The sequence below is a fragment of the Amphibalanus amphitrite genome, unplaced genomic scaffold (genome assembly GCF_019059575.1).
Source record: "Amphibalanus amphitrite isolate SeventyFive unplaced genomic scaffold, NRLGWU_Aamphi_draft 000758F_arrow, whole genome shotgun sequence".
Classification (NCBI taxonomy): domain Eukaryota; kingdom Metazoa; phylum Arthropoda; class Thecostraca; order Balanomorpha; family Balanidae; genus Amphibalanus; species Amphibalanus amphitrite.
The window spans coordinates 307372-330614 of record NW_024882252.1 but is presented as its reverse complement, the minus strand read 5'-3'; the positions used below and the strand labels follow the sequence as shown (position 1 = coordinate 330614).

Below are 23243 nucleotides of genomic sequence, written 5' to 3'. Positions count from 1 at the left end.
GCCTGGTCGACGTCCTCGGCGGCCCGGCGACGAAGGTCGTCACCTTCATCGAGGATGTTGGGCGGACCGAGCCGCCGCTCGACCCGCCTGCGCCGCCGCCCCCCTGAGCGGGTTGGCAATGGGATGCAGAAGAAGAAGAAGAAGCAACTGCCAGCGCGCCACGGCGGCGAAGCCGAGTTCCGCCGCTGGACCGCCCGCGCAATGGCCAGCACAGACAAGAGACAACCGAATCACAACACCTACAATTACGTTATTATGGTATTGACATTGTTACAATTAACCCTGCTCTTTCGAGCGTGGATGCACGCTGAAATTGTCGCATAATTCCATGCAGCTTCCACCCTTCTGCAATACAAAGTTTGAATACAAAGTAGTCTTACAATAGGTTTAGAACTTATGTGCAGATTGTCGATGCTGGTTGACTTGATGATTGGAATTGTGTTTATCTGTTTATCTGTTTTGACTTAAATATATGGCCATGTACTATGGCCTACCTTGGGAAGTGTCTCTGATTTCAACAAAACATTTTTCATCAGGATACGCTGCAGGGTACATAGTACATACGTAGTGAAAATTTTGAGCATGTATGGGTGCGCATGTGGAGATGTAGACTGCGAATGAGACGGACTACGACGGTTTTTGAACCAATTAAATCTGATTGACAACATAATGTAGGATTAAAAACTGACTGTCAGAAGAATATTCACAGAATATTCACTTCACCCAGTACAACGAAAAGGGAAAGTCAGGAAACAGGCAGGGTACATCTCGAAGATCAATCAAATTGCAGGTGCCGATTGGTTATGGATCATTGTAGCTCAATGTACTGCCTTGTGCTGCTTTATTGATTGAAATTGCTTCCAGCTTGTATTGAAAGAAGTCATTATGGAAGAATTAAAAAGGTTCTTGAAAAATTTAAATACTTTGAATTGATATTTATGCAGAATTATACACCCGTATCATTCTTTACATGTCAATATTTGTATATTATCTAGCATATAAGAAAATAGTGGCCTCAAGTTTCTAGAAAATATCTGATTTTACTCTCAGAGCCACTGCAGATCCCTAAAAAGTTAGGAGCCGTCTTCATTATTGAATGTATAAACCCAAATAAATTATCACTGCTCAAAAGTGGAAGAAATGACAAATGAAATAAAGTTTTCCTACAGCGTTGCAATCCAGATTTCAAGATAGTGATGGGCGCACTAGAAAGCAAGTAAAAGTACTCCACAAGGCAAAAGTAAGGAACAAGAATATCCTTATACTGTTTCAGAATTCGGTAACAAACATTTTTTGTGTGTTTTAAATACCCGAACAAATCGATTCCAGAATCAGTCTTGATAATATTATATGGTTTTTGTATGGTGTTGGTGGTACTTGAATGACCAAAGTCAGTACATGTCCATCACCTTTCGATATTTCCGTGGTGCTCGTTCCCATTTCATAGCTGCTCACGGTGTTTTCTGCTGACGTCATATGGTGCTGCTCCACTAGCGCCACCATACGGCGTCAGCTGGCGAATTATCCAGTTAATACCAGAGCCCCACACACAAAGCACGTGTTGAACCTATGCGCCGCTGATGTAACAACTGCGCCATCAAATGCTGTTTTGGTAAATATATGTTCTAAAGCCGATGCTAAATCGGCCGATTTAGCCGATTTAGCAATTTGCTAGGAGAATTGTCGTTGAGGTTCATATTTGACGACAAGTTGCTAGGAAACGTCCGAGTCGATCCGTATTTCATACCTTCTTAGAACAGTACGAATATGTATTGTATTGCAATACATTCGTACGGCTGTATTTGTGTTGATATTGCAGTTTGGCTGTATTAGTGAAGTATTTAGTATCGTAAAGCCGTGGTACGATATCGGCAGATATCGGTACATCATTCTGTCATTTTTCTATACACCGCAACCTACCTTGTGTCAATATTAAATCGCCTACCTATTGGTCCCTCGGGCCTCGGCCCCTCCACCTCGGGAGGCTATTTGGTTAAGGGGCCTTGGGCTTTTGTGCTGTTTCGTTCTGAGAAAAAAACGAGACTGAAGCTCAAGCAGCTAAAGACGTCATCTGCGGCCGGGCCAGATGGTCTTCACCCTCGCGTCCTCCACGAGATCAGGGACTCGGTATCCAGCGAGCTTGCATCAATCTACAGGGAAACACTCGACACTGGAGTCCTACCAGAGGATTGGTCCCTGGCCGACGTAATCCCTATCTACAAGAAGGGCAGCAAGGACAATCCGAACAACTACAGACCCGTCAGTCTGACGTCGATACCGTGCAAAGTCATCGAATCGATCATCAGAGACGAGATCACGGACCACCTCAAAACCGAGGACCTCATCTCCGACGCCCAGCACGGGTTCCGCCCGGGCAGATCGTGCGCCACGCAGCTGCTGATCGCCATTGAGGAATGGAGCAGGTTGATCGAACGCGGCCATCCCATTGACGTCCTCTACCTTGACCTCGCCAAGGCGTTTAACACTGTCTCGACGCGGAGGCTTCTCCATAAGGTGGCAGCGCACGGAATCAGAGGGAAGCTGCTCCGATGGATCGAGGCATTCTTGGTGGGAAGGAAGCAGCGAGTGATTGTCGGCAACTCCCGTTCGGCTTGGATCCCCGTGCCGAGCGGAGTCCCGCAAGGTTCGGTGTTGGCCCCAACGCTGTTCCTGCTCTATGTCAACGACCTGCCTAGCGTCCTGAACTGCAATGTCAAAATTTTCGCTGACGACAGCAAACTCTACCAGGCCGTCCGAAATCCAGAGGATGCACTCTCCCTACAGTCCGACCTCGACGCCGCTACAAGGTGGAGTACGGATTGGCAGCTTAGTTTCAACGCTGACAAATGTAAGATCCTGCACATCGGCCGTCAGGCACTCAACCATGACTACTACATGAGTGGAACAGCGCTACAGGCGGTGACAGAGGAGAGAGATCTGGGAGTGATCGTCGACGCGGACCTGAAGTTCAGGCAGCAGGCAGCAGCGGCCGTCAGCAAGGCTTCGCGAATCATGGCGGTGATTCGTCGATCCTTCTGCCTGCTGGACCAGAAGACCCTGCCACTGCTCTTCAAGACGCTGGTGCGCCCACATCTCGAATATGGCAATATCGTCTGGGGCCCCTTCAACCGGACAGATCAGCTTCGTGTCGAGCGTGTCCAACGCAGGGCTACGAGGCTGGTTCGAGACATTCGCCACCTGCCATACGAAGCAAGGTTGAAGTCCCTGAAGCTGCCCTCGCTGCGATACCGACGTCGACGTGGGGACATGATCGCTGTCTTTCAACTGATACACGGGAAGCTGGATCTGAAGCCAGAAGAGTTCTTCGACAGAACACATGCCAGGGAAACCAGAGGACACCCGTGGCGCCTGGCCAAACCCCGAGCAACTTCACGCGTCCGTCGAAACGCCTTCTCAACGAGAGTCATCAACGACTGGAATGGACTACCGCTGGCAGTCGTGAGCGCCGACTCTCTCAACCAATTCAAGAATCGTCTCGACAAGCACTGGGCCCATCTCCTATACACACCACCTACGCCCTATGAGCCTTAACATGATCCGTCTAGAAGCTCGACTGGACCGGTAGTTTACAGGCCTTTGGCCTCTCTAAATTCCGTTCAACTTAAGTAAAGTAAGTAAAAGTAAAGAGAAATATGCATTAAATGAGATCAAGATGGAAACGACCTTGCAAGAAGAAAACGATAGTTGTTTTGCGACGAAGACTGATAATGTTTTTCAATCGTTGATTCGTGATGAAGATAGCTTAATAAATTGGCTTCAGGTGTGTTCTGCTCATGGACTTGTGATCACAAAAGAATACTTTTATGAAGAAATTCTTCATCGTTTGCAACTAACAACGAATGGACAGGTCTGGTAGGTATGAGTAGGTCAAGGTATCTTGATCTTGTATACCTACTTGCACAGGTACTTTTCCATCAGTGTACGTACTTAAGTGTTTGGAAGTCACCCATTGCGATCAGTTTGAATGGCTAGCCATTCCTCAGCCATTTGCTTGTTTCAAATGCTAACAAAAGTCTTAAATCTTTTAAATGCACTGTATTTGTAATGAAAGTTACAGATGTGAGAATATGTTGGCCGTTCTAACTCTGTATTATTGCCTCCCTTCCCTAGTGCTGACGATGTGCGTCAGTGGCTGGATGGGTTCTGCCTCCGCTGGGCAGACAAGCTGCGGTCTGGTCCGACTGGCGCATTGCTGGCTGACAACCCACCACCGACACCAACTCCAGCTTCCTGGTACAGCGCGGTGAGTTCGGCGGTGGCCGGCCGCTACCCCGCTGTGCCCCTCTCGGGGTCCGACCGGCTGCTGCACCTCGCCGCCGCCAATGTTCTGCTGGACCGCCGCACCGCGGCCGTGCGCCGTGTGCGCTCCGACACCGATGCGGCCGGCGCGCAGCGCGACAACGTGGCCTTCCTGGTGGCGGCGTCGGCGGACGGCGAGCGCGTGCCGCTGATGATGCTCACTCCGGCCGGCGGCCTGGTGCGCGGCGACCTCCGGCCGGAGGACAACTGTCTTCATCTGACCACCAGGAACGGTGGGTAGACGGCGGGAACAGGGCCGTGAATCGGTGTTCATTTCAGTGGAAGGATATTAGATGAAGGGGTATTGGGAATATTTCATCATTAGTAGCAGAAAGGCTCTGCGTGCTTCTTTAAACATTTCTGCAGTCTTCTGCTTCAGTAAGAACTGATACCAGAACGAGAAATACGAATAAATTAAAAATAATACCCTCCTGTCCCGCTCTGCTATCTGACAGGACGCGATTAAACTCGCCTCCCTGTGGTACTCTGCTGTCTGACAGGACGCGATTAAACTCACCTCCCTGTGGTACTCTGCTGTCTGACAGGCACGGTGACGTCTGACGCGCTGCGCCGGTACCTGTGTGAGTGTCTGGACCCGCACCTGACGGAGCGCCAGGTGGCGCGGCCCGTACTCGTGTTTGTCGACGGACGCCACCACCACGCCAGCCAGGAGCTGTGCCGGCTCTGTGATGACCTGGGCGTGGTGCTGATTGGCCTGCCCCCGGCGGCGGCGGCGCGCGGACCGCTGCGCAGCGCCGTCGCCGCTCTGCTGGCGGCTAACCTGACGCGTATGGCAGACGCGGCGCAGCGCGGCCGGCGCGCCGAGCCCGACGGCGGCTGCTCGACCTCGGCGCGCGCTCTGCTCGCCGGCTATCGGACGGCCACGCGGCGCGCCTCGCCGCAGGGCATCGCGCACGCCTTCCAGTGAGTCAGGGGGTGGGGGGCACTGACAGATGGCTGTTACATGCTGTTATCGGTTACCTATCTGCATATGAAGGGCATTACTGGCAACGGAAGCAACAGCAAGTGGAGCTATTAGTGTCAATTCTGCTGAGCGATATGTTTCAAAGGAACTGGTTTAACGTGCTTCGAGCAGCTGTTCTGTTACTATGCGTGTTTTTGTTATCGTTCCTTCATCAGTTCTCGTCTCGGAGCGTTGTTGATCGCTTTTGCGTGACCTGTTCCTGACGGTGAATTATTTTGCCGATCTCTCGCGAGTATTTCACCTCCGCTGTGAGGTTCCTACTCTCCGTTCCCGGCTTTGAGCGCGCACTGGAGTCTGGTATGCTCTCGTCTGTGAGTGTCCATGTGTTCCAGATGGAGCGGCCTGTCCACGTGGTCAGAGTCCATCATCTCCGCCTGCGGTTCGGGTGCGTCAGCTCCGGATGTCGCCGAGCTGCAGCTGCCGGAGCCGCCGCCACCTCCACTAACGGCGCCGGCCGGTCTGACATTACCGCCGGACGGCGCGAGCCTCGAGTGGGCCGTGCGGCTGCTGCTCAGCGCCGAGCGGCAGCGGCAGCAGCCGGCGCCGCTGAAGCCGTCCCAAGTGCCGCGGCCCGGTCCCAGCAGCGCCGCCTTCCTGGTGAGTGTGCCCCTCTCCGCGGACGGTGGCGGCGCGGCGCCCGACGGCCCGCCCCTGGACACCGGGGACGGCTGGGTGACCGGCTCGACAACCGTACTCAGCTACCTCATCAACGAGTCCGTGTTCGAGCGCGTCTACAGCAACCAGGCGGGCCGGCTCTGTCTGCTCGAGTCGAGGAGGCGGGAGCTGGAGTCACTGCTGACGCCCAGCGACCGGATCGTCCAGGTGCGCCGCGAACTCAGCACCTGGTGGAACGATACGGGGCGGGTGCGCCGGGTGACGCGCATCACTGGCTCAGCGGCGCAGCCGGTGGCGCTCTACGAGTTCTACCTGGACGACGGCCGGCCGCCGCCGCCGGGCTCGCAGGCGACAGGCGCAGGAGAGGCGGCTGAGGAGCCGGGGGGCGGAGACGCGAAGCTGGCGGAGACGGACGGACAGAAGGACGGTGCTGCGGAGGAGGATGGTGTCCTCGCGGACCCTGCCGCTCCGCTGGTGGCCGTGGATGTCGCCCCTGGCAGCCCGGGCCGCGGCGGGCGCACCTCGATTCCCATCCCGGCCACCGGTCTGCCGGACGCCGAGCTGCTCCGGCTTCTGATCGACCCGCTGCTGGACAGCCCAGCGCTCAGCCGTCCGCCGGCCGAGAAGGAGCCCAACACAGCCTACCTGATCAACAACGAGGCCAACGTGCAGCGCCGCCGGCGGGGCGCCCCGTGCCGCTACGACGACGAGCCAGAGCGCTGGCACGGCGGACCGCTGAAGACGGGAAAGCTCTACACGTTCCTCCTGGACGAGAACGGGGCGCGGCGCGTGTGCAACAGCTCGCGGGGCCCGTACTCGCGGCCCGCTCTGCGCAACGGCCGGTGGGTGCCGGAGCCTCTGAACCCGCCGCCGACGGGGCGCGAGACGGAGGTGCAGCTGCGCCGGCTGATCAGCCGACAGATGTGCGGCCGCCTGCAGCACGGCGGGCTGCTGCGGCGCATCTCCTGGGTGGAGGCGTGCGAGCCGCCGCCGGCCCGCCTGCCAGCCGTCGCGCTGTACGAGTATACTCGTATGTCGGTCGAGCCGCGCCAACGGGGCAACAGTGTCCAAGTGCAGCCGGTCAATGTGGCGGACAAACGGGAGGGCGACTTCGGCTCAGAGCTGGAGTCGGACGCGGACTCTGAGCCGGACATGGATGAGTCGTTGAAGCGGGCCTGGAGCGGACAAAACGGGACGGGGGCAGAGGGGTCAGACGTGAAGCGCAAGAGGAGCTGGAACCCCAGCACGTGAGATGAGACGGCACGTGACGGACGTTGTTTGAGTGTACTTGTGTGTGCTGCCCAGTGGTCATCCACTCGTGATGAATAATGTACAAACTAGATTAATATTTCACTACTGGTAAAGGTTATTTTAGGTAAAGATATGAAACTGCCGTTACATCTTGTTTTGAAAATAAAACAAACCCCGTATTGCTGCGTTTTTTCCTCTCTTTTTTTTTTGACTGATGTTGATGTGAAGGTTTATGCTGCCAAATAAACGAGCCGCTGGTGGGTGATCACCCGAATTTTTCTATTATCCAGCCCGGATCTATTCTCATATTACAGTTCCGGTCGCACTTAATTAATCGGCGAAGCCACTGGCCATTGGCCATTGGCTTCGCCGAAGCCCACGCAAAGCCCACGGCGCCTGCGGTTGGTGGCAGCAGGAGCCAGTTCAGGTCAGTACAGGCCATGTCCACTTCCAGCTTGAATGGGCCCGCTATATTTTTGCCGGCATATAATTTGTCCAATGTTCGTGACTGTCCCGCTGACCCCTGCGGACGGCCGCCGCGGATAAGCGAGCTTGACCCGCTGACTGTCTACCTCCCTGCATCTGTGCACAGCGTACGAATGTGTCATCGCCATTGGTGAATCGAGGGTTTGAGCGTAACGAGCAGATACATATTACATAGGCGCCCATGATTATTTTTGTATGCAAATCCATTTATCGACCACGATAAATAAAGGGGGGCGAGAGTTGCTACTGATCAATAAGGAGAGATGTTCTAAATATGAAAAGCACGTTTAAACGTGTGAGGAAAAAGTGAAAGCGAGTCTTGGTACAAAAGCCTTCAAAATCAACCCTGAAATTGCAAAATAGAATGAAAAATTTAAATTGGTGACGCTGTTTTGTTTTTAATTTTGAAAGCTGGGATTTGTCATAATTTTAGGAAAGTTCCTCCTTTTAGTGCAAAAGCAATAAAAATCTTCCCGCCGCATTCTTTTTTATTTGACCACTATGCTCAACAACGGATTTTAGGCAAATGCAGTTTTAACTTTTATCTTTGAGTTTGGCATCTTTTGCTTTATGAATACTTATATTTTGAGAGAATAAATTAAAAAACTAGTATTTTATAGGTGTGTTTTTGTAAATTCTCTTCTATTTTCAAATTGTGCTTCAAAGCATTCTGGGTAATGCTGAGCGTCAACATTTGTTTGATTGCCGCCGTGAATGTAGGATGTGAGTGATGTGCTAATATTTAGATATGTCTGCACCTATTTTAAAATGGAAGAGGATTGGGAATGCAAGTGGACCATGTCCCAGACCAAGACATGGGCACAGAGCAGTTGCCATCAAGGACCTGATGGTTGTTTTTGGTGGTGGAAACGAAGGCATCGTTGATGAACTCCATGTTTACAACACGGGTACGTTTGTCTTTCTTTGTTATTGTGAATGTTTTGCCATTTTCAGTGAATTACTTTCATTTATGTAACTACTCGCATATTTCATATTTGATATTGTGTTCTTCCATATGTTTGAAATTGGTTACTGAACAAAAGTTTTGGAACACTGGTAAGTAGGGCAAGGTCATGCTCAGCATATGTGTATATCTGTTTATATCCTATGTTCCTATATTGTTTTGCTGTGCTACTATTTCTGGAAGTTGTTAAGCCTGAATAATATTTTCCAAGTGCCTATGTGAATCATTAAGAAACATATGCTTACGTTAAACAGACCTACAAACTCGTAACTGGACTGTGTTGGTATTGTTCTTTGTTATTTGAGCAAAAGATGTGAGACATTGGGCTTTCTTGTTCCTTTTTGACAATGTTGTGATATGGAATGACTGTTTGATAATTTGGGCCTCATGAAGTTAGAAATTAAGTGTGTTTTTTCACCAAATGTATGACCTGTTAGTCCTCCCCGTGGCCTAGTGGATAAGGCGTCCGTCTCCTAACTCGGTGGCAGCGAGTTCGCGGCTGGGAAGCTCCACGCCGTTTGACCCGCGTTCCTACATTAAGCCAGCTGGCAACTGGCGAGACAGGGCCACGCTAGACCCGGGAGGACCGTGCCGCCATCTACCTGCGGCACGTTAAACTTTCGATCCAAATTATCACCGGTGAACCGGGCGCGGGCAAGGCGGGGTGGTGGGTCCGTGGTGTCATTCGCAACAAGCACTGCTTAGCGGGGCACCCGGGCCCATAGCCACCCATTCATCGATTCGGACAAAATTTCTAAAAAAAAAGCCTTGTGTTGTTTTGTTCCCTATGGCATATTTTGTTAACCATTTGGTGAAAATGACCAGGCCATGTCAGGTCAAGGAGCTATGATTTTATGAAAAAAGGGGCCAGAAATCAGGGCTGGAAAGAAATATTAATTAGTAGGTAATCATGATTCATGGGACATGGGGTGAAAGATTTGGGAACAGAGCACCTTTTACCCAGAAGTGATTATCATGCTCTATTTAAAGCAATTTATAAGTTAAATTGATATTAAGATCAAAGGCTGGTGTTTGATTTATCACTACAATGGCTTGTGGTGACCTCAGGTGATTTATTGTGTATTTGTCAAGTTAAAGTAATATATGTGCATAATGAATTCAATTTTGCTGCCTAAATTAATTTGGACTATACCTACACCTTTAAATCCACTTGTCCTAATCAGCCCTGAACCTTCTGCTTTTGCAAACAGCCTTGAGCTCTCCAGATTCAACAATAAGCTGCAACAGCAAACACACTGCAAGCATGGTTTTGTCACCTGTCATGGGTTGCCTTCCCAATACCATTGACTTAGTGAACCTGCACAGTTGATTGATTGAGAAACCATTTGATTGTGCACCCAAATTAATGAAGGAACATGTAGTGACCGTAGCCTATGGGTACCGTCGTACTGAGTACCGAGTACTCGTTTCTCTATTGTGTCGTTTCTCGTCCGCCACTATCGGAAATAAACAGTCTCCATCTTGGACAAATCGTGGCGTGTCGTGGCCCGGACCGTTCGACGGAATTACACACCCAGGACACTATATTGTGGCGACGAGTGGATACTTTTCGAACTTTTCACGTAATGTCGAGCGCGTGTGTTATATTGTCGTCAGTTTTCTTGTATTCGGCGACGCAATGAGCGCCTTCGACGGCGGAGTGCCACTCCCCGCGCCGTTCCTGCCGCACCCTGGTGCGCCGCAAACGCCGTGGGCGACGTGGGAGCGGCGGTTCGGGAACTACTTAATTGCTCGCAGTGGCGACACCCCTCTACCAGCGGCCCAGAGACGTGCACTGCTACTCTGTGCAATCGGAGATGAGGCATATCGCGTTTATGAAAACTTGCCGACGCTGGTGAAGGACGAGAACGAGGACGACTATGACGTCACCATTCGCCAACTACGCAACCACTACGAACCCAAGACCAACGTCATCGTAGAACGGTTCCAGTTTCGGCAGAGAGGCCAGCAGTCACATGAGTCTACGGCAGACTACGCTGCAGTTCTGCATGGACTTGCCAAGAAGTGCAACTTCGGAGCGATGGAGGACGAGCTGATCAGGGACCAAATTGTGGAGAAGACCCCTCACAATGCTCTGCGTCAGCGCCTTCTGCAGGAGCATGACCTAACACTGCCGAAGCTGCTCGGCATGGCAGAGGCTCATGAGCAGGCTCTGCAGCAGGCCGCTACTATTCAGCATGGTGTTGTCGCCGCTCCACCTGTTCCCGCTGTCGCAAAGGTGGAGACACGTAAAGGACATCAGCAACCTGCCCAGACCGTCAGCACCCCGTGCACCAACTGTGGACGTCACGATCACCCTGTCCGTGATCCCAGCTGCCCAGCCAGGCACATCGTCTGCCACATCTGCAACCGCCAGGGACACTTCGCTGCCTGGTGTCGCAGTCGCGACAACCCAGAACCCAGGGGTGGAGGTTCAAAACCCAAGAAACCAGGTCCTCGTGGCGGCAGATCTGGGTCCAGCCGTTCCAGACCACAAGCTGTCAGAGAACTGCACGTTCTGGCTTGTGAACAGGGCAAGTCAACGAAGCTGTCGTGTCCAGTGACCATCACAGCCGGTGACATCACACGTGAGGGTGTGCATCTTCAAGTGGATACAGGTGCCACCTGTTCGCTTCTAAGCCTGCAGCGTGCCAAGCAGCTGTTCAAGGGTGTCAGCTACGAGCCTACTTCTGCTAACCTGTACGGTTTCGGCCACAACCCCATTCAAGTTCATGGCACCCTCCCTGCCATCATCAGCTACAACGAGCGCAAGGTCGACGCATCATTCTACCTGGTGGACACGCCCCGCCTGGAGGCCATCATGGGTATGGATGTGCTGAGTGCCCTGGGATTAACTCTGCACCCAGCTTCGCACACCATCTTCGATCTGGATGAGCAGACCTCTGCGTCAGAGGAGCAACTTCATCTCCCAGCTATCGACGGATACGCTCACAGGATCCAGCTGAAGCCTGACGCTGTGCCTAAAGCGTTCAAGCTTCGTCGTCTGCCTCTCTCAGTCCGGGAGGAGGTGTCAGCCGAACTCAATCGACTTCTCCGAGCTGACGTCATCGAACGAGCAGACGCGTCTCAGTGGGTCAGCCCACTGGCTGTCACTCGCAAGAAGGATGGCAAACTCCGCATCTGCACTGATCTTCGATGGCCAAACTCTCAGATCATCGCAGAGGTACATCCACTTCCCACCATAGATGACCTGGAGCGGAACCTACGAGGCACCGTCTACAGCAGGATAGACCTGAAGTCCGCGTACTTCCAACTCTGCCTGCATGAAGATTCCCGAGACATCACTGCATTCCTCACCATGGACGGCCTCTTCCGCTGGAAACGAGTTCCCATGGGTCTCGTCAGTTCTGGCTCTGCGTTCCAGAAGCTCCTGGACCAAGTCCTGGACGGGATCGCAGGATGTGGTCACTACCTCGACGACATCTTGGTGTCCGGGCGCACTCAGTCCGAGCACGATGCCCGCCTGCATGCCGTCCTGGCCCGGCTTCGCGCAGCTCGCATCACAGTGAACATGCAGAAGTCCGTCTTCTCCCAGCCTGAGGTCGACTTCTGTGGTCACCGCCTGACGAAGCACGGAGTCGCACCTCTGCAGTCAGCAATCAGGGCTGTGGTGGGTGCACCACACCCCACCGACCTCAAGGAGCTACGGAGCTTCATCGGCACCACCGCCTGGTTCAGCAGGTTCATCCCCGCCTACTCCACGGTGGTCCAGCCGCTGACTGTGATGTTGAAGAAGGACGTCCCCTTCGAGTGGGGCCCAGCCGCGGAACACGCCTTCAACAGCGTCAAGAGCCTGATCTCCTCCAGTCCGGTGATGATGCCGTTCTCGCCGGCACTGGACACCATCGTCACCACGGACGCCAGTGACCGTGGTGCAGGCGCTGTCCTGACTCAGATCCAGGCGGACGGACAGGAGCGCCCAGTGGCCTACTGGTCACGTTCCTTCACAGATGCTGAAGCGAAGTACTCAGTCTCCGAGAAAGAAGCGCTGAGTGCTGTGAATGCCATCGAGCACTGGCGGATCTACCTCTGGGGCCGCCACTTCACCCTACGAACCGACCACTCCGCGCTGACAACGCTGCTGTCGCCTCAGTCAGCCAACCGCGCAGGAGCTCGGATCGCCAGATGGCAGTCACGACTGATGTCGTACTCTTATACCGTCCAGTACAAGCCTGGCCACAGTATCCCGGTCGCGGACACTCTCTCGCGACTACCGCTCCCAGACACCACTGCCGCTGAGACTGACAGTGACGATGTCGTCGCACTCGTCACTGATGCCGCTGCCGACGTCCTCACGGAGGAGGACATCCGAGCCGCTTCAGCCGCCGACCCGGTGATGGAGAAGCTGCGTTCTACAATCCGCTTCGGCTGGCCCGACACGGCTCGCAAGTGCGCGCCGGACCTTCGCGATTACTTCGCCGTGCGCCACGAACTCCAGTGCAGAGAAGATGGCATCGTCATGCGCGGACCTGAACGGGTCGTCGTCCCCGAGACGCTGCGCAGCAGGTACCTGGAGCTGGCACACGCCGGTCACCAAGGCGTTGTCCGGTCGAAACAACTCCTGAGAGACCTGGCGTGGTGGCCCGGCATGGCGACTGCTGCTGCCGCTCTCGTGAAGAACTGCCACGTGTGCTGTTCAAAGGACTCGGTGCTCGCCCAGCAGGCGCGACCAGCACCACTACAGCCCGTCCAGCTGCCTGACCGACCATGGTCCAAGCTCGGTATTGACATCGTGGGACCCATCTCCGCAGCGCCTCCTGCCGCACGGTTCGCGATCGTCGTTACCGATTACTACAGCAAGTGGCCAGAGATAGCTCTGACATCCACAGTCGAAACTGATGACATCATCAGGATGCTCAGCGCTCTCTGGGCTCGAGAAGGTTTCTGCGATGAAATCATCAGTGACAACGGTCCACAGTTCTCAAGTGAGAAGTTCCGCACGTACCTGCAGCGTCGCGGCATCACGCACCACCGGTCATCACTCTACTGGCCGCGTGGCAACGCTGCAGTCGAGCGGCTAAATCGAGAAGTCAAGAGCTGGCTGCAGGAAGCCGCCCAGTTGAGGCTCAGGACAGCAGACTCCTTCTCCAACCACGTCACACAGCGACTCGCGCTGTATCGGACGACCCCCCACTGTAGCACCGGTGAGGCGCCGTCAGTACTGCTGCATGGACGCCGGATGCGTCTGAATCTACCAGTCGTAGAGGAAGCAGCACATGACAAGAGGATTTCCGACCGTGTCGCCAAACAACAGCGCCGAAACAAACGGAACTACGCCGCACGTAAAGGTGTGAAGCGGCCTGGTCTGCGGCCGGGGGACCTGGTCCGTGTGAAGAAGCCAGGACACGTCCCGAAGGATCAAAGTCGATTCTCGGCTCCAGTCCCAGTCACCCAGCAGCTCGGCCCAGCAACCTACCTGCTGGCTGACGGCACCAGAAGGAACGCGGCTCACCTGGCTAGCGTGCCTAGTGGCAGCCAGGATGGAACCGGACCTGCCACACCGCCGTCAGGCACAGCCGGACCCGTCACTCCGCTGCTGTCTCAGCCGCCGACTCAGCGGTCACCGACTCTACTCCGGGACCAGCCGCCAGCGCCACCGCCGGAGACAGCACCGCCATCTACAGGACGAACAACGCCCCCGCGATCACAGCCAGCCACCGCCGGCGCTGATAGCGCGGACCGTGCCGTGCCTGACTCTGATCTGGCTGAACACGAGCTGCCGAGATCGTCGTTCGGTCGCCGTCGGTTCGTGCCTGTGAGGCTGCGCTGATTGTATTTTCAGAACCACAGTGTCTGATTGTTTCGTTTCAGTTATTGGCTCTAACCGCGTTTCTGTATTAGTTTAACAGCTTCGAGTATAAGCTGTGTCGTGTCTACTTGGCGTATCGTCCGGTGTCAATTATGTTCAACTTTATTGAGGTGGCGGATGTAGTGACCGTAGCCTATGGGTACCGTCGTACTGAGTACCGAGTACTCGTTTCTCTATTGTGTCGTTTCTCGTCCGCCACTATCGGAAATAAACAGTCTCCATCTTGGACAAATCGTGGCGTGTCGTGGCCCGGACCGTTCGACGGAATTACACACCCAGGACACTATAGAACACATAAAAAAGGTGAATGTTACTGCTGCCAAACAACTGCAAACATTGGCTCCAGGGTTGTAATATAATTATTCTGCAATCCATAATTTGATCTTTGATGGGCCATAACTAGGTTAAATATTGACCCAGGATAAAAGATGTGTCCCTTTTGGTACCTTCTGAGAAAAACAATATTTTTTAATAATAGCCATTAGCCACATTACTGCTTTAAAATAACAGCTTGGAAACAATAAAGAAATGTTACAAACTTGGAAAAGGCATTTTTACTGAGCATGGCTTTCTTAGCTCTTGCTGCATTTTTGTGAAGGCAATGCTGAAAATCTCCTGTAGGTTTATAACTTTTCATATTGCTTTCCATTTTTAACCATTCTCAAACCTTTTCTGAGTACCTTTGCACTTCAAAATGTATCATGCTGACTGAGCATACTTTGTTGCAGCCACAAACCAATGGTTTGTTCCGCCTGTCAAGGGAGACATCCCTCCCGGATGTGCTGCCTATGGCTTTGTGGTCGACGGCACTCGCATCCTTGTCTTTGGTGGCATGGTTGAGTATGGAAAGTACTCAAATGAAATCTATGAACTCCAGGTGAGTGACTGTTTGCTTTGTTATGCCCCTTTATTGTCACAATATTTGTTGTGTTCTTGTAGTTGAAATTAAGGACTAGTAAATTGGATGCATCAAAACTCATTCACAGATTCTGGCCAGTTGTCATTATAAATATGTACCCATTACCTGACACTACTGGCTCCCCTCTTCACTAGGCGAGTCGATGGGAATGGAAGCGGATCCGCGCCCGCCCGCCGCGCAACGGTCCGCCGCCGTGCCCCCGGCTGGGACACAGTTTCACACTGATCGGCAACAAGGCTTACCTGTTCGGTGGCCTGGCCAACGAGAGCGACGACCCCAAGAACAACATCCCGCGGTGAGTCGCGCAAACAGACTGGACTGGACAGACTGGTGTGGCGATCGTGGGGAGTCGTGGGAAGCGGAAAAAGGTTAAAACAACTCATGGCTTTGAGTAGAGTTGATGAGCTTTCCTGCGTTTTTTTTTTATTACCGTCGTTCCCAGCTCCTTTCCTGCCAAACTCTCAGTCCCCACACTTCCTACCCCCTGCCGCCCCACCCGTGCGTCACACGCTCCGTTTCCGTCTCCGGCAGCTACCTGAACGACCTGTACACACTGGAGCTGCGTCCGGGCGGCAACGCGCTCGGCTGGGACATCCCGCAGACCTACGGCCAGCCGCCGCCGCCGCGCGAGTCGCACACCGGCATCGCCTACACGAACGCGCAGCGAGACTCCTCGCAGCTCATCATCTACGGAGGTCAGAGCGCGGGCTCGGACGCTGGGTCATTGGTCGCCAGTTTTTTTCGACGTCTTTTAGTTCTCCTTTGTTTCGTTCGTCTTATTTTTGTTTGTATATTTTTGTCATTATTAAATATTCATTTTTGTTCATACTTTTGTGGTGTACTTTGATATAAACCATAGCGAACGTAAATAATTATCAAATAAGGTAGGTAGCAAATGGGCTATTCCCAGTTTACAGTAACAGCCTGTCTGATGGTTGAAAATGCCTGCCCCATGACCTTGACGGCCCCCTCGCCAGGTATGAGCGGCTGCCGCCTGGGCGACCTGTGGATGCTGGACGTGGACTCGATGATGTGGACGCGGCCGCAGGTAGGCGGCACGCCGCCGCTGCCGCGCTCACTTCACACCACGCAGCTGATCGGACAGCGCATGTTCGTGTTTGGCGGCTGGGTGCCGCTCGTTATCGATACGGACGTCAAGGTGGCCACACACGAGAAGGAGTGGAAGTGCACAAACACGCTGGCATCGCTCAACCTCGGTAAGACGCGGCGGTGGGGACTGGTGGGGCAGCGGGTGTCGCGCGGGTGGTGCGAGTAGCGAGATGGGACTTGGCTAGATGTTGATGTTTGAGATAGGACGTGGTTTTACGGGCCGTTTACGGTGACAGCATGGATTAGGAATACTTCATCCATGGTGACAGCGTCGACTGTCATGACTCTGGCTGACGGTGCCGGTGTCTCGGCTCTCCCCAGAGTCGATGGAGTGGGAGCCGCTGGCTATGGAGGCGTTCGAGGACGCCATTCCGCGCGCGCGCGCCGGCCACTGCGCCGTCACCATACACTCGCGGATGTACATCTGGTCCGGACGCGACGGATACAGAAAGGCCTGGAACAATCAGGTAAGGGGCTGGGAACAATCAAGTGAGTGGCGAGTACGACAAGGCGGGAAACAGTGAAGTAAACGGAGGATCTCAATCTCAAGGATATCGATCTCATATCGATCTCAAGGATATCGTGGAATAGATATTTAGTGTCATGGGCCGCCAAGTACGAGAGAAGCCAAAGCTTATAACACATTACACAATACAGTGGAACTTGGTTCGTAAAGCCGTGTGTGTATTGAATACCATCCCTGTTCCTATCTCAGGCGTGCTGTAAGGCCCTTTGGTACCTGGAGACGGGCCGCGTATATACTGAGTACCATCCCTGTCCTTCACTCAGGTGTGCTGTAAGGACCTGTGTGTAGTATGTGTGTACTGAGTGCCCTCCCTATCTCTATCTCAGGTGTGCTGTAAGGACCTGTGGTACTTGGAGACGGAGAAGCCGCCGTCGCCGGGCCGCGTGCAGCTGGTGCGCGCCTCCACACTGTCGCTGGAGGTGTGTTGGAGCCAGCTGCCCACCGCCGACTGCTACCTTCTCCAGGTGAGGCGCGCCGCAGACACAGCACTGGAGCGGTGACAATGCGGAGGTTTGTGATAAGCTGTCATGTGGAGCAGGAAAGCTGTACCTTATGTTCTACATTTTTCCCTTTTACATAACCGATATTACTTTTCAGCAAACGCCGTTATATTTTTTTTTTTTTTTACACGCTGCGCTACGTCCTCGTTATATATAATCTATAACGATTTTTGTCTCCACTCTGCGCACAGATTCAGAAGTACGAGATGCCGCCGCAGCCGGCCGGCCAGCCCAGTCCGGGCGCCGCCGCCCAGCCGGCCGGGGCGGGGGCGGGGGCGGCTCCCAGCCCGCCCACGCCGAGCGCGGCGCCCGTCCGCCCGTCCATCACGGCCACAGCGGGCATCCCGAGTCCGTACAGCCCGGCTAAACGTGAGTGGTGCACTACCGGACGACAGCATGGTAGCTACTTGATTATACTGGGGTAGTACTAATTATGCTCTCGCGACCTAGTTGTCAGGAAATGATCTGGATGTTCTGTCGATAATTGGTAGGTTGATCAAATAATTCAGTTAAATGCAGTGAATTATTAGCGCCTCATCCAATTGCAGGCTCTTAGGCTTTTGCGATAAATTGTAGCATTGGTTACCGCGTGTTTTGTCGCCTATTTGTTTCTCCGTCTTCACATACACTATCTCATGGTCCCGTGTGCCGGCAGTGGGGACCGGACTGCGGAAGGTGCTCACCAAACCGGAGCCCAAGTCGCCCGTCAGCAGCCAGCCCATGTCCGGTATCGCGGCGCTGGCGGCGGCGGCGGCACAGACGCAGCGCGCGCCGCCGGCGCAGCAGACCACAGCCGACAGTCCTGGAGTGAAGGTGGGTGGCTCCTATAACGGACATCTAAACCTTGAACGTCATTACAAACATATAAGTTGTGAGCGTACCATATCACCGATATTTACCGATGCTTTGCGGACAGGCCGGCTGTCGCTGACCCCCTGTGAGCTCTGTTGACATCCGTGGCGTGACGTGTGCCCTTCTCACTCCGGCAGGGAGTGCGTCTGTCCACGGCGGCGGTGGCGGGCGGCGGGAACGCCATCAGCTCGGTGCTGAAGTCGCCCGGCCAGCCGAAACAGATAATCCTGCAGAAGCCGGGCGCCGGTGGCCAGCCACAGATTGTGACCCTGGTGAAGACCAGTCAGGGGATGCAGGTGGCCACGGTACGTGGAGAGGGGACGGGACGGGACCAACTGGGGTGGATTGAAGAGAGTGGCGAGTGAAATGGACGGGAAATTGGTAGGTGGGGGTCTGCAGCAGATGTCAAATGCAATTAGCTCAATCTGTGCTGAAATGAGTATCTTTCGAAGTCTTCGTTTTCTAAGTCCATACTGACTCCCCCCTCCCGCCTTCGACCCTCAGGTGCCCAAGGTGAACCTGCTGCAGGGCAAACCGTCCGCTCAGATGACCGCCGTGTCGGCCGGCAAGTCGCTGCCGCAGGGCGCCACCATTGTCAAACTGGTGGCCACACAGGCCGGTGAGTGGTCGCGACTCCGAACTGGCGCTGTTTGCAGAGATAGGGCTTTGTTGGGTAACAGGGCCTTCTGCTTAAGATTGTTGCAGAGTTATAGCTTCTCGATGGGTAAAATAGGGAATTGTTTCATTCGCATTGCTTTGGTTGTTAGTCCTCATCACGTTTTTATGCTTCATCTGTTCTAAGGGATCGTTTTAAAAGCAGCGACCTGATCAAGCGTTGAAGCCCTTCAAGTCTATAAGAAAGAATGTGTCTTTAAAATTCGTGTCTCACCTCACCAGTGACTCCGACTGACCGCGTACCGTGTCCGCCGCCAGCAGGCGCCAACCGCTCGATCGGATCGAACGTCATCACCATCGCCAAGCCGCAGACGGTGTCGACGCCGGCCGGCGGCAAGCAGACGATCGTCATCACGCGCCCGCCGCGCGCGGCCACCCAGCAGGTCACCATGGTGTCCTCCGCAGCGGCTCCGGCCGCCGGCGCGGCGGTCGTCCCGTCCGCGGCTGCCGGCAGCCCGGCGGCACCGCCACAGACGGCCGGCCAGGCGGGGGTCAAGATGATCGTGGTGTCGTCTCCGTCTGGCACCAACACCACGCCGGCCATCTCTCGTCCGATCACCATCTCCGTGCCGGGCCAGTCGGGCCAGGCCACCAAGACGGTCACCATCGCGGCCAAGTCAAATACGCTGGTGGGTCTGCCGGCGCAGGGTCTGCTGCCGGCCGGGCCGCGGCCTGTCGCCGTACAGGTATCCACGGCCGCCGGGCAGAAGACGGTGACGCTGATGGCGGGCTCGGCGGCGGCAACAGCGGCGGGCGGAGGCTCCCCGGCGCAGCAGAAGGTGGTGCTGCTCAACCAGCCGGCCACCACGGACGCGGCGCTGGCGGCGCTGGCCGCGGAGGCCGGTCTGGGCGTGCTGCCGGAGTCAGGCGGTGGAGAGCCGGCCGAGCAGGCCGCGCCGGAGGCGGCGCCGGCCCAGCAGCCGGCGGCCGTGCCGCAGGTAGACGGGGCAGACGACAGCGAGGACGAAACGCCGCCGCCGCCGCAGTCGGACGAGGGCGCGCCGGCAGCGCCGGCCGCCGCTCCGGCCGCCGAGGGGCCGGCTGAGGAGGCGCCGCCGCCGCCGGCAGACGAGGAGCCGCTGGTGGGCCAGCCTGTGGACCCGGAGACGGAAAACCCAGGGCCGGCCGGACGCGCCGCCGCCGCCGCCGCTGAGGCAGCTGAGAAGGAAGCTAAGACGGACGCCGAGGCAGCTGGAGATGCAGCCGCGACTGAAACCCCCGCAGAGGGCAGCTCTACTGAACAGAAACCCGCAGAAGACTCTGCCCCGGAGGAAAAGCCCATGGAGCAGGACAGTGCTGCGGATGATAAGCCTGCTGCGGAGAGTGCTCCGTCGGAGACTGCTCCGGCGGAGAGCCCTGCTGCGGAGAGTGCCGCTACGGAGCCGGCGGCTGCTGAGGGTGCCGCTGCGCAGGAGTCGGCCCCTGTCCAGCCGGCCCCAGCAGCTACTGACGGCACGAAGCCGGCACCGAGCGACGACACTCCGGCCGAGAGCGCTCCACCGGCCGGTGAGCCGATGGATACCGCCCCGGAGGGCGGCACCACCACCGCGGCTCCGCCGGCTCAGCCCAAGGAGGAGCCGTCGGACGCCGACGCAGAGACGGCCGCCGACCCGCTGGCCACGCTGGCGTCGGCGGCCATCTCGACGGCGGCGGCGGCGGCGGCCGTCAAGTCTGAGCCGCGCGCCGAGAACGGCGTCACCAAGAGCGGCGCCGACTCTGAGGAGAAGCGCCGCGACGCGCTGTGGTTCGACGTCGGTATCATCAAGGGCACCTCGTGCACGGTCGAGTCGTTCTACCTGCCTGTCGACGAGAACGGCGACGTCCTCTCCGAGAGCGACCAGAACATGATGCGCAAGGTGGACCTGCAGCCCGGGCTGGCCTACAAGTTCCGCGTGGCGGGCATCAACGCCTGCGGCCGCGGCCCGTGGAGCGAGGTGTCGGCCTTCAAGACGTGTCTGCCGGGCTACCCGGGCGCACCGTCGGCCATCAAGATCTCCAAGTCGGCGGACGGAGCGAATTTATCGTGGGAGCCGCCTCAGAACCCGGCCGGGGAGATCACAGAGTACTCTGTGTACCTGGCTGTGCGCAGCGCCACCACCCAGGCACAGGTGAGCGGGTGGGAGGGCGCGGCTGGCAGGGGCGGGCCATTATCGAGGAGGTCGGGAATGTGACCAATACTAAGATGATAACTTTTAGTATATGTAGTTTTCATTCTTGTTCGTGTGGTGGCTGTTTTTACTGGAATAGCCGTTTCACATACCGTGGTTCCGGCTGGAAAAGTTTTTAATCGATAAAGTATTACAGCCTAGCTGCACTATCGGGCGTTCCGACCCTCTGCACCTGCTGAATCCCTCTCTAAAGCCCTTTCCCTCTGACCTCTCTCCCTCAGGGCGACACAAAGACGGTGGCCAGCTCTCCGTCTCAGCTGGCGTTTGTGCGCGTCTACTGCGGCCCCATCAACCAGTGCACGGTGACGCACATATCGCTGGCCGCCGCGCACCTCGACACCACCTCCAAACCGGCCATCATATTCCGGATCGCAGCCAGAAACGAGAAGGGCTACGGCCCGGCCACACAAGTCAGGTGGCTCCAAGGTGAGTACTGAGCACGGCATAGTTCGGGACAAGGTGCGAGAGCACGGTGTTTGGGAAGTGAACAAAACTCGTGCGTGGATTTTCACTTTGTAGGGGCGATTCGTACCACTTATTACAGGTGGTAAGTCTCAACTGCCAGTTATGCTTGGATGTGCCCGTCAGTCCATATTTGTGTGTGTAGGAGGGGAGGGAGTTCTAGAGTAACTCACACCCGCCGGTCCCGTGCTGACGCGCCTCTCCGCCCGCAGACGCACACGCCGGAGGAGTGAAGGCCGTGAAGCGGGTGATGGACCCGCGCACGCCCGGCCCCGCCGGCATCAAGCGGCCGCGCACGGACAGCGGTCAGTAGGCCGGCGCGGCCGCCGGCGCCATCTCACCCTCAGTACAACACGCCTCTCATTGGGCGCGCGCGACGCCACTCGCCTCATCGTGCCGCGCGCCGTGCGGCGGATAGTTTTAGGCGCGGGCGGCACGCCGCGGCGGTACCGTTCCGCCCAGCGACTGTACATAGATGGCCGGACCGCTGCCAGCGCGAAACGAAATGAAGTGACTTATGACGTGAGTGACGAAACGAGTGAATGGTTGGGAGAATGATGTTCATTGAGTGAGTGAGTGAGTGAGTGAGTCAGCATCGGAGCCATTATGCCTAGTTAGGACGTCTCGCCTGTAGTCTATAGCGCGGCGCCCACCCGGTCTGACCGGGCGGGCGGAGCGGTACGCCAACTGGAGTCCGCTCGGCCGGGCGGAGCGGGGCGCCGAGCCTGACCGGGGCCCGCTCGGGCGGCTCGCCGCCGGCCAATCGGTTCACACTTCCATTGTGCTTAGGATAAGGACCGCTCCGTAGCGGGCTAATTGTACACTATGCTAAGAATCGGGCGCTTTCCGTCGCCACGTTTGAAATAAACTGTCGCAACATACATCTTGACTTGTCCAGTGTTCTGGCGGCCGATGAAAATATCGGTAAATTTGTATATAATCTACATAGCTTTGCAGCAGTGAGGAGCACATATATTGCTTAGAGCAGAATCGATCTCGATGATATTGTATTCAGCCTTCAACACAACGTGAGTTGAGATGCACAGTTTGATACAAATTCGCTGCCAGTTTTCGGGCTCGGGCCTGGCCTACTAGCCCGGGTGTTCATGCTGAGTCCGTGCATGACTCAGACGCTGAGCAGACGCTGACTTATTACGACACCTCACACCTGTGCCGGGGACAGCGATGGTCGGGACAGTTCAGCGATAACTGTCAGTCGGACGCCGCTGCCGGTCCGGCTGACAGAGTCAGGTCCTCCATCCCTTGCCGTCACATGAATACGCTGCGGGTGTCAGGTCGAAAGAGCTCCGTCGCCGTCCCATCTGTTCACAGGAACACACTGCGAGCGTCCGGGGCCAGACACGACTCCTCCTTCTCGTAGGCGCAGCCGATGCAGCTGGGAAACGGGAGGCGATCAGCCCTTCTGACGGATAGGACGTGGCAGTAGACATTATTTGGCGAGGGCGATGTGGCACGCTTAATGCGTTATTAGACACTTTCACAGGGGTCTTTATCTCTTCATAGACGTCTTGGCAATCTGTTTTACAGCCCACGGAGCTCTGACCGAATCAAATCAAACT

The 23243-nt window shown here is 55.6% G+C and overlaps 2 protein-coding genes across 3 annotated transcripts; both read left to right on the top strand.

The window, feature by feature from the left end:
- The first annotated feature begins 1778 nt into the window (after positions 1 to 1778).
- LOC122365720 lies at positions 1779 to 7352 on the top strand. Its single transcript, XM_043337163.1, has 5 exons — positions 1779 to 2028; positions 3647 to 3873; positions 4132 to 4553; positions 4866 to 5244; positions 5638 to 7352. The coding sequence occupies exons 2-5, from the start codon at positions 3674 to 3676 to the stop codon at positions 7169 to 7171; spliced, it is 2535 nt and encodes an 844-aa protein (XP_043193098.1). The 5' UTR covers positions 1779 to 2028; positions 3647 to 3673; the 3' UTR covers positions 7172 to 7352.
- Positions 7353 to 8342: 990 nt separating this feature from the next.
- On the top strand, positions 8343 to 22544 carry LOC122365714 (host cell factor 2-like). Of its 2 annotated transcripts, none has more exons than XM_043337156.1 (14): positions 8343 to 8565; positions 15180 to 15328; positions 15505 to 15665; positions 15902 to 16065; positions 16348 to 16587; positions 16802 to 16947; positions 17333 to 17470; positions 17698 to 17875; positions 18162 to 18319; positions 18496 to 18663; positions 18863 to 18977; positions 19295 to 21141; positions 21423 to 21627; positions 21876 to 22544. In XM_043337156.1, the coding sequence occupies exons 1-14, from the start codon at positions 8406 to 8408 to the stop codon at positions 21974 to 21976; spliced, it is 3930 nt and encodes a 1309-aa protein (XP_043193091.1). In that variant the 5' UTR covers positions 8343 to 8405; the 3' UTR covers positions 21977 to 22544. The 2 variants fall into 2 exon arrangements, with proteins under 2 accessions (XP_043193091.1, XP_043193090.1); XM_043337155.1 differs by having other exon boundaries at positions 19292 to 21141.
- The last annotated feature ends 699 nt before the right edge of the window (positions 22545 to 23243 follow it).

What these genes read in the sequence shown, in the direction of transcription:
- LOC122365714 (XM_043337155.1), top strand. Translation starts at nt 8,406, where the DNA reads ATGTCTGCACCTATTTTAAAATGGAAGAGGATTGGGAATGCAAGTGGA. An exon ending in CCGACAGTCCTGGAGTGAAG is followed by an intron (nt 18,320 to 18,495) that starts GTGGGTGGCTCC and finishes TCACTCCGGCAG; the next exon opens with GGAGTGCGTCTGTCCACGGC. An exon ending in GCGCCACCACCCAGGCACAG is followed by an intron (nt 21,142 to 21,422) that starts GTGAGCGGGTGG and finishes TCTCTCCCTCAG; the next exon opens with GGCGACACAAAGACGGTGGC.
- LOC122365720 (XM_043337163.1), top strand. Translation starts at nt 3,674, where the DNA reads ATGGAAACGACCTTGCAAGAAGAAAACGATAGTTGTTTTGCGACGAAG. An exon ending in ACAACGAATGGACAGGTCTG is followed by an intron (nt 3,874 to 4,131) that starts GTAGGTATGAGT and finishes TCCCTTCCCTAG; the next exon opens with TGCTGACGATGTGCGTCAGT. An exon ending in GGCATCGCGCACGCCTTCCA is followed by an intron (nt 5,245 to 5,637) that starts GTGAGTCAGGGG and finishes CATGTGTTCCAG; the next exon opens with ATGGAGCGGCCTGTCCACGT.